The 10,332-nt window shown below is 39.8% G+C and overlaps 1 protein-coding gene across 1 annotated transcript; it reads right to left on the bottom strand.

Moving 5' to 3' along the window:
* Positions 1-1,148: 1,148 nt before the first annotated feature.
* On the bottom strand, positions 1,149-9,999 carry letm2 (leucine zipper-EF-hand containing transmembrane protein 2). The gene is made up of 11 exons (XM_079449309.1): positions 9,650-9,999; positions 8,843-8,909; positions 8,168-8,600; positions 6,572-6,715; positions 6,219-6,356; positions 5,911-6,114; positions 5,163-5,282; positions 4,743-4,862; positions 4,239-4,346; positions 4,001-4,066; positions 1,149-2,738 (listed from the first exon to the last, which is right to left on the bottom strand). Exons 2-11 carry the CDS (start codon positions 8,887-8,889, stop codon positions 2,685-2,687), a joined length of 1,434 nt encoding a protein of 477 aa, XP_079305435.1. The 5' UTR covers positions 8,890-8,909; positions 9,650-9,999; the 3' UTR covers positions 1,149-2,684.
* Positions 10,000-10,332: the final 333 nt, after the last annotated feature.

The raw sequence follows: 10,332 nt of genomic DNA, 5'->3' as shown, positions 1-10,332 counted from the left end.
AAGTTACAATTTTCTAATGCTTGAAAGCCTTAATTTAAATGAAAATAAAGCTTGTAATACAGCAACTTCAAAATGAACGTCTGAGGTAAGACTGGAAACAAAAAGAAGTCTTACAGGTTTGACATAGAGGGAGACTTCACCCAAAAATGAAAACATCCGATATCATTTATTCACCTTCGAGTTGTTCCAATGTGTCTATAAATGTCTTTGTTCTGATGAACACAGAGAAAGATACTTGTGCTTATAACCAGAGAGATTTTGCCCCCTGTTGACTCCCATAGTACTTATCATTTGTTCTGTTCTGTTTAACACAAAAGAAGACATTTTGAAGAATGTAGGACAGCAAACAGTTCTGGGTCACTTTTGACTGCCATTGCATGTTTTCCGACTATGGAAGTCAATGTGGGACAAAATCTGTCTGGTTAGAAGTTCTTCCAAACATGTACACAGATTTGGAACAACTCAAAGTTGAGTAAACGATGACAGAATTTAAAGATTAAACAACGATTTTTATATATTGGAAGTTTTAAGGTTCAATCTGACACTTTTGTCAAAATGTTTCTGTCACAACTAATTTAAATTATTTGATGTTTTTTTTTACGTTTTGTACATTTTGGGACTTTTTTAGCAGAAAATGAGGTTTTATCTTAAAATTCTAAAAATGGAATGAAGAAACTTTGAAGCTCGGTCTCTCTAAACTGCTCAGAATGCAGACAGACCCTTATTATTCCAAGGCGACGATTTTAAATGTATATATATTATATATTTTGAATAGGCCTATATTTTAAGTCAAGAAACAAATCCCTAAAGAATTATTTTTCACAGTTAAATGCCATCACTTGATTCTTAAGTGGGTGTAGGTGTAATCGGTCTGACATCGTTTTTAAACACAAGCAGGGCTTTACTAATGATCACGCAAAAGTACAGGATGATCTAAAACCAGTTCTCTTTCACAGGAGACTTTAGAGAGGTTAAAGAGTCTTGTGACCAACATAACGTGAGCCCTGCTGCTCTACTAAACACATTATCTGCGGAATAAATTGATTTTTAGGCAAAGGAACACTGAAGGTGTTTCCAATAACCACTGACCAGCATTCCAGTTTTATCACAAGCTGAGCGTACAGTCAAAACCCAGGTGAAGAGACCTTGTGTTTTATAAACATTACTTGGTTTAATGCAGCTGCATAGACCAGGGGAATTAACCAATCGTACATTTTGACAAGTCTGCATTTAAATGTAAAACAATATTAGTTTTCTTCTGAATTAAGGACAAAAAATACATTTGCCAACAGATTTTTTTAAAGGGACAGATCTCCCAAAAACCTGTATGACTTTCTTTCTTGTGCAGAACAAAAAATATATATTTATTTAAAGAATGTTGGTAACCGAACAACAGCTGTACCCAATGACTTGCATGTTGTCTGCATATAATAGAAGTGAATTGGTATCGCTGTTATTCGGTTACCCACGACGCAAGAAATAAATACAAGCTTAAGCAATAATGAGCACCTTGATTTCTTTACAGGAGTCAAATATGATACATTGTTTTACTCAATAACAGGCAGTTTTATCTTCCACTGTGTATCAGTTGTTTAACTTGCATGAAAAAAGTGCACCAACAGATTTGAGCTCACAAATTTTGTTTAACATTGCAGTCAAATTAAACAGATCCTGGGGTTATACAATGCAAACAGCAATGGGATTCATCGATGCTTTTACTAGACTTAAACTTTACAGTATTGACATATTGTATTTTTCCTGTCAGTGGTTTAGCCAGTGCAAAGTGAAACGCAATAAAATGATACAAACCAAAAATAAGTTCGGGGGAATTTTGCTGCTGTAAACTTCATGACTCAAATAGTCACAAGAGTTCGATAAGGAAAATGTACATTTCTGATTCAACGCGTGGACACAGCTTACCATGAACACATTACATAATGGAACACATTACATAATGAAACCCTTGATGTGTGCCGAACTGCAGGGTCCGGCAAGGGAAGATCTGGCGTAACTGCTATACACAATAACATCTCCTGAAGGAGTGAATGTAAATTTCCCTTTCCCAGAGAATTTGATGATAATTGGGCTATTTACAATTCCTCTGCCAAACTAAATCATGAATGCTAGCATTTGCATTCCTTATGATAAAATATGACTACTTCTGCATACTTGTATGGCACAGTCAACTGTATAAAGCCGTAGCACTTTGCTATATAATATGCAGGTATCTTACAAACTATTTACAAATGTACACAATGACGTTCACAAAAGGCAAGTCTGCAAATTCCTTACACATATTCTGGCTGAACCGCGTTGCGATTATCAAATGACTTGAATTTGTCAGAACTGAAGTTCGTAAACATATCACGCATGTTGGACTGGAGTGCAGGGGTGAGAGGTTTCACCCGATCTTTTTTGAGGTGTCTTGACAAGTCTCGTGAGATAAACCACAACCGATCCCTCCTTCTTTGAGTGATGTATTTTATGTATTGTCCATCAGGTCTCTGTGAAGGGTGTTTCTATGTTTACATGTGACACACAGAAGGGGCATCAAGGCCCGTAAAATCCAGCACTGTAGGAGAGATGCTCTCTCAGCACAAACAGCAGCAGCGGAGAAAAGACAGAAGATCCTCTACCATCTTCTCTGACAGAATGAGGTTGTCTGTGGTGACCAGAGGCCTCTCTCACATACCATTGGCACTCATCTTGGACTTCTGTGACAATTCTGCCTCCTTAGCCTGATGGGACAATACAGAGGAGGGTTGAGTGTGTTAATATAAACAATTGTCATAAGAGACTGCAGTAGTTACGGGGGAAAATGTGTTCGGGGAAGATGGGTAAAGTTATGCCCCCCCTTAATATAAAGAATCCATTATTTTGTGATTATGTGATCAGATATGCAGAAAAGACAAATCACATGCATAAAAATAGCATTAAAAGATGCTTATTACTTTTCTTATGTATGTCAAAAGGACTCTTAGAATCTGTTTCAGCGGCAACAACATGAACAAACACTATGTGGGCCTAACCTAACCTTCCGGTAGACCCCCGCAATGAATCAATAAGTAGTTTTGATTTCATTTTAAACACAATTAAATATTAATTCATATTAATATGAATACAATCTAAAATAAATGTTTACGTTATAACCAAACAGACCGAGAGTTAACTGTGGGCCAGGCGTGTACGTCTCATCAAACCGTCTTTAATTTATATATATCAATTATTATTTGAGAAAATATAAGGTTTACATTCAAATAACTTTTGTCTGGCTTGGTGAATAAAATGCACAATAATGTGCACAAAGTAATTGACACTCCTAGAGACTTAAAGAACAAGTATAATTTTTAGTTGAACGTTTACGTTTTTAGGTTTTGCATAACTAGCCTATATTTAGAGTCTTTAGGAGTTTTAGATTTAGAAGTAACTAGATGACATGGGAGAGTGTGGTACAGCTTTGAACGTGGTACTTTATTAAGGTTACAGAAATCGGATTGGATTCAAAGGGAAACTCATTTAAATCACATTGAACAAATTATTTAGTTTGGTCAAACAGAAAATAATTTATATGTAATGGGGTATGTGCGATGACGTCCTCCCGCTATAATCTCTGCCAGCTCTGTTACACCCGGCGCCATAGGGAACAATGGCGTTTCTCTTCAGGATGCACATAGGTTACGATCAACAAGGTGAGTCTAATTATTCAAACCCTCGCCATACGTCGACAACCAAAAAGGAGAAGCACTTCAGGCTACCCGTTTCAAGGTACATCAACAAATCTGAAAAGAGTTTCACAAGAGGCATGATCACAGAGGCACTAAACAATGCTCACCTGTAGTGCTGTCGGTTCAGCGAAATTTGAACGTTTTATTTATTAAACACTCCTTAGTGCAATGAGAGCGAAACTGACCTAGCTGGCTGAGATTTTAGCAGAAGTACATCATCGCCCGTGTGGATATACTGTATTCCCACCAGAACAGACGTTTTCACTGACACTTACATGTATTAACTGAGCTTCTGCTGATGGCATGTCCAACACTCTGGGTTTCTCCGACAATTCTTCAGACTACATAAAGGAATACATTTATATTCATTAGGTATATATACAGTGGTTTAGCAGAATTATCTTAAGGTACTTCCAAACCACTTATAGGTACTTCATTTACTACTGCATTATTGCGTAATACCTGCTGGACTGAAGAGGCCTTAACTGACTGATGATGTAATGGCAGTCTTACCTTTCTGTCCTTGATGACAGGCGCAGAGTCCACCATCATCTCCACAGAAGACGACTGTGAATTTCCTTTGGCTGAAGCGTCAGTCTCCACAGGAGGTGGAATGGCCTTCTGGGTGACAAAAACCAACAAAGAGGTCATTACATGTGAAACCATAGTAAAAAACAATACAGTGAAAGCCTATCAGTGGCCTGCGTGCCTGTCTGCCTGACAGAACAGTAAGGCGTCATTTGCTTTAGGTTCCAAATGGTCAAATGTACACAGAACAGTTTCCGTTGATAATGTTGTTGCTTTGTTCTGTTTTTGGTTTCATTTGCAACAGATTATAAACTCAAATTACATTAAATAGAAAACCATCGACCTGCATACATTTGACTTTTTTCATGATACTATATGTGAAGTGTTGCCAAAAAGGCAAATTAAATTGAAATAAACATTAAGCTTAACACCCAAATAATCATAAATGATATCATGAGAACATGTACGTTTTTAAAACAGTGTAAATACCTCCAGTTTGGGTACGGGTGGAATGACAGGGGCTTTAGGAGTGAGTTCTGTGAGGTACATTGCACGAGAGAGAAGCAGGAGGGATGGTGGGACGTTCTCTTTCAAGTGGAGGTCCACCCACTGAGAGATAAAGAAACATCCACAAAACTGATTAAAAACAAACCAAGAACATACAAATACCTAGACACAGATACAAACAACCGTTTCTAGGTGGAATGGCTTCAATTTTACACAATATTTGGGTGTATAGATATGACTCTGACTTCAATGCAAGCATATGGTATTTCTACTTGTTTGTTTATCTGCCAGGCATCAAGAAAACCTATGGTTAAGGGTTTGATTAAAATATTTGAACTTAAGCAAAATGGTGATGTAGTTTCCTCAAAAGCATAGGTAGGCAGGTGTGTGCACACTACAGACCTGTTGCAGCTGCTGTCGGAGCTGATCCGTGGTCAGACCCAGAGCTCTCATCCCACGACTCCTGCAGGCAGCCTGAAGCTCTGCTACGGTCATTCCAGCAACACCCTCTGTGGCGATCATCTGAGAGGAGACAAAAGAAAATCTGCTTAACCATCACAAACAAAGTTAAATGACCTACAAGCCCACCAAGGAAAAGAAACTGTATGGTGACCACAGCTGATGAACAAGATTTCTGATGGAAAGCAACTTTAGTCAAAACATTTTATAGCTGTAATGCTTCATATTAAAAAAAAAGATTTTAAAAATCAAGTTGGGAAAAACTTAAAAAGTGAGCCAATGACAGAACTAAAATTTTAAGGGAAATGTACGGACAGTTACCTAATATTAAAGTTCTGTCATCATTTACTCACCCTCAGGTTGTTCCAAACCTGTATAAATGTCTTTACTCTGCTGAACACAAAGGAAGGTATTTGAAATAATGTCAGTAACCAAACAGATCTCAACTCCTATTTACTGCCATAGTAGGGAAAATAATTACTACGGGAGTCAATAGGGGATGGGATCTGTTTGGTTACTGACATTCTTCCAAATATCTTTAGGTTTTTTCATTTTTGGGTAAACTATCCCTTTAAGGGTTTAAAACGGCATGTGGCTTAGTCATACAAAAACCTAGAGCTCACAGCAATCTGTCAAACAATAAATTCAGCAATAAAACAGGGTCAGTGGCAGCTATCTGCTTTTGTCTCACCTCATCGTCGGCTTTGATGGTGCGCAGCTGCATCATGAGTTGGAAGCGCAGCAGGTTATTGGTGCCGATGGGCTGCAGCTCCAGCAGTTTGCACAACGCTACCAGCTGCGGCCGCTCCAGATGTTCCAACGTCAACTCGTCCTCAAAAAGCTTTGAGAACTTCACAATGTCTTTAGTCATGGGCTGTTCACCAGTGTGCCTCACCTATAGCAAAGAAAAGCTTTTTTACTTTCCCAGTTGGAAATGTTACCTTGGTGACACTTAGTCCAACAACATCTTGGAAAATATCCTAAGTTTCAAGAGCTCACCTGTTGCACATAAGTTGAGAACTTCTGAGTCTCGTCTCCAACAGCTGCTTTGTTTCTTCTGGCCATCTCGCCGATGGTCTCCTGCAAGAACTTGGCCAGCTCCAATTTGGCAGCAAGACCCTTCTTATGTTTCTCTTCCTGTGGGACCAAAATCGATAGATGAGGTTTTTAGATATTTAAATATATTTTTTTATATCTGCTTTTTAAAACAAATCACACACACCATCTGTATCTACAAACATTTACCATCAGATTCATATGAGTGACTGAGATGGCAAAAGTCTTGTAGTGTCAATTGGAAAGCAGCATTATGATATGCAAAATTTGGCAGGCTGTCTTCTAAATAGACGTACCTTTTTGGACTCCGTCTCGAAGGTGGAAGGCAACATTTCTGGGAAGAGCTTGAGGAAAACAGGAAGCAGAAATTCCATGAAGGGAACTATGATGAAGACCATGAAGGGTAACAGCCGGAACAAGTCGGCACATGTCCTCAACAGCTGTGGATAAAAGAAAACATCTTACAGACCCATAAACAAAAACAAAAGCTTGCTGAGACTAAGGCCACGTTTACGAACCTTTGCATTTTTTTAAAATTTCACGTACACATGACAGTGTTATCAAAATGGTCTGCATTTACACAGATCCAGGAAAACTGATTTAAACGAAGTAGTATGCACGCCAGGCCAGTGGATGGCGAGGTTGTTGTGTAAAGAAACAGCCAAAAGTACTTTTTAATACCGTTTGTCGACGTATATACGCGTTTAAAGTCTGCCGAATGTGAATAGTAATGTAAATTTAAATCCATCTTTAGCTGGGGAAACATTAATACACAGTCGTGCAGCGAGAGCTCAGTACAGAAATTCGCCATATTGTTTTGGCTATACTTGCGCGGCTAGGCGTGCAATATGCATTCGCGTTACATCAACTGCGTCGGTTTTTAAACTTTGAGACCCGTTTTCAAAAGCAAGCGTTATCAGTCTCCCAAAAAGCAGATTCCGTCTAAATTCCGTTGTGGAAAATGGCCCTTGTTTCTCCTAATCCATCTAAACCCTATTTATGTATTCTACACTCCTTAACCCTTTTGTTAAGTAATCCCGTACAGTCACATTATGTTATAAAATCTTGACTAAGCACAGAATTGTACTCACAGGATTGGCAAACATATTACATAACACAATAGCATGTTTTTAGAAATGTGGTACCATATCACACCAACACGTAATGACTTAGAACAAAGGTATTAAAGTGATAGTTCACCCAATGAAAATTCTGTCATCATTTACTCACTCTCTTACATCATTCTTCTGCAGGACACAAAAGAAGATATTTTAAAGAATGTTGTTAAATGGTCCCCACTCGTTTGCATTTTTTGTGTCCATACAATTGAGAATGTGAAGCTGACTTGCCGCCCTATGTTGCATGTTGCAGTAGCGACGCCATCTTGGGAGGATCATATTCCACTGCTATTATTGTTTTGATTTGTACTGTTACTTGTTTTGTTTGATATATGGAGAAATCGCAAGTGAAAGAACCAGGAGATTTTCCTAAACGACTCTGCGTAATGCTATCGCAGTTTTAAACACAGCAAGACTGACCTACCATAGTTATATTTCCTAATCAAACAAGAAAAACAAAACGCTGCATTGAACACGCTAGCAGCCATTCTCCCAAGATGGCAAAACATTCAACACGCAATCGCTAAAGAAGTGAATGGGTGCTGGTGCTGTTCGGTTACCAACTGTATTCAAAATATCTTCTTTTGTGTTTTTTGCGAAAGCTATACAGGTTTAAAACGACAAGAGGGTGAGTAAATAATAACAGCATTCTTGGGTGAACTATCCCTTTAAAAACATTTTATCCTATAATTCTTATATAGCGCTCCGTGTTCATAACAGTAAGCTTTTCTTATAAAAAATAATCCAAATATCAATGATCCCTAACAGACGTACCCTTCTCCTATCTCTCCTGGTGAGCTGTTGCCCGTGCAATAACCTCCAGACCATCCTGCCAGCGACTTTTGTGTCAATCCCCAGGAGACGGAACCCATGATAGTAATGTTTGAGTTCATCTAGCACTCTCTGTCCCAGAGACTTCTTTGGCACTGCTAGTGGAGGCGGTTGAGTGCCAGAGGCGGCAGCAACAGAGTCATCCTTGGCTGGCTCAACCGTATCCTTCACCTCCTGTAGCCTCGCACAAGAGCTGTGGACGGGACGTGCAGACACGCAATCGGGGCGGATGAAGCTGGAAGTAAAGTATGGGTAGAGCGGCCTGGGACACCTGACAGTGAGGGCAGCCCGTCCGAAGGACTCAGAGTGGTAACGTACACATGACGTCGAGGGGAGCGAGGCACAACCATGTCTTTTAGAAAGAAGGTAAGATCCCCTGTAAAAAAAAAAAGAAGAGGAGTTAATACCTGATGATTAAAATCACAAGGAATGTTTGTTGTTGTTTTTAATAAGTGGGAAAGGTTGTCAGTGGCGTTCTCCAGCACGCCACAGATGCTTTTAACAGAGCGTAACTTGTTTTGAAAGCAGAACATTCATTTAATGAAGTGAAACTAATCGGTGTATTCAGATAACAATGGTGCACTTAAAATACGAATACAGAAACAGGGGTGACCTCACCTTGATCTTGTAACAGCAAGTAGCACCTGTGAGCTAAACACTGCCATTGTGTGATCAGATGCGTGTGCTGTAAACGAAATCAGATTAAAAATGCAATCATGCTAACACGTCAGATCATAACATCATAAGCGATATGTTGTGCGCAGCGGCGTGTCGATGTGGTCCGTCATAACATAGCACTGCACGCAACCACTGACGCGCGTGTTTACCTTCGCAGCATGTTACTAAAACCGGAACAAAAACATGGCAAAGGGCAAAACATACACGAAACCATTATCGTTAGACTTTTAATAGATACACGAACTGTCTAAACTAAAACATACGTCTCCATCTGAAAACTTATGGTGAGCTATATAGTGTTTACGACAGGTGTTCGTGACGTGCCGAAAATTACTTTGTCGTTGGAATAGATAAGGTTGACAGTGTACACTTTTTAACTTTTTATTTAAACTTTAAGAGTTTAAACTCTCTTGACTATTATCTGACTTGGCATGTTATTCAATAAAAACATTGAGATTTTACGACAGGCAATGTGAAGGCCACAACAGAGGCCGCGCACTCATTGCAACACACGACCACCATGTCAAAACTCGCACAACATTACACTATTACAGCTTATGATCTATAGAGATCTAACGTTAACGTCACATCAAAGAAACGCAACCGGGTAACTTAGTTCTTTCGTTTTAAGTTACTTTCGTCAATATTTAACCAACAAACCGCACTCGCCTCAAGTCGAAGTGGTCCAAACTGTGTTTTATATAAAGAATATTTGAAAGCACTAAAGATGATTAAACAACAACCAACCGTTCGAAATACGTCCGTGTCGTGCGGCGTGATGGCTGTGACCGACTGTCTTCAGATCGGATGACGCTCGTGCTCGGCTCGACAGCGCTCCTCCTGCTGCAGCTGGGCTCAAATTTCCTTGGAGGCGACCGCACGGGCGAAAAACGGATCGTTTCGGATACCAGACAATCCATTCACGACGGTATGCCGCTGCTTAAGATTAAACCTATATATACATATAAACAAATCCGTTTCGGTGGACTGTGCTTTTTAGGGTTTTCTACCAGGCGGTAACGGTTTGCCTCCGACGGCCTAAATCCCGGCCAACAACACCGTCCTTCAGAGGAGGATCATCCGATGAGAGGAGGGGCGTGACTGACAGCGCAGAACACCAATAAACAAGCGTTGCGCAATGCAGACACTGGCCAATCCTGTGTGCGGGGCGGACAGTGGAACTTCCCATGACCTCATCCGGGATGACGATGGCACACGTTGCGTACACGATTTCTGATCTCAGTTCAGTCGTGGCCGCTTGTTGCTATGACAACAGACATATGTACCGTGCCTGGAACAGCACCGGAATTGTGTAGGGTGTTAGAAATGGTTGTTATGATGCGTTTGTGCAGACGATGGCGCTGTTTTCACGTACAGTACACGCTCGATATTCAAAGATGATTCATTTCATTCAAAGCTTGTTTTTTTTT

This window comes from Barbatula barbatula (assembly GCF_947034865.1).
Source record: "Barbatula barbatula genome assembly, chromosome: 24".
In the NCBI taxonomy this organism is placed as follows: Eukaryota; Metazoa; Chordata; class Actinopteri; order Cypriniformes; family Nemacheilidae; genus Barbatula; species Barbatula barbatula.
This window is presented reverse-complemented; position numbering and strand designations above follow the sequence as displayed.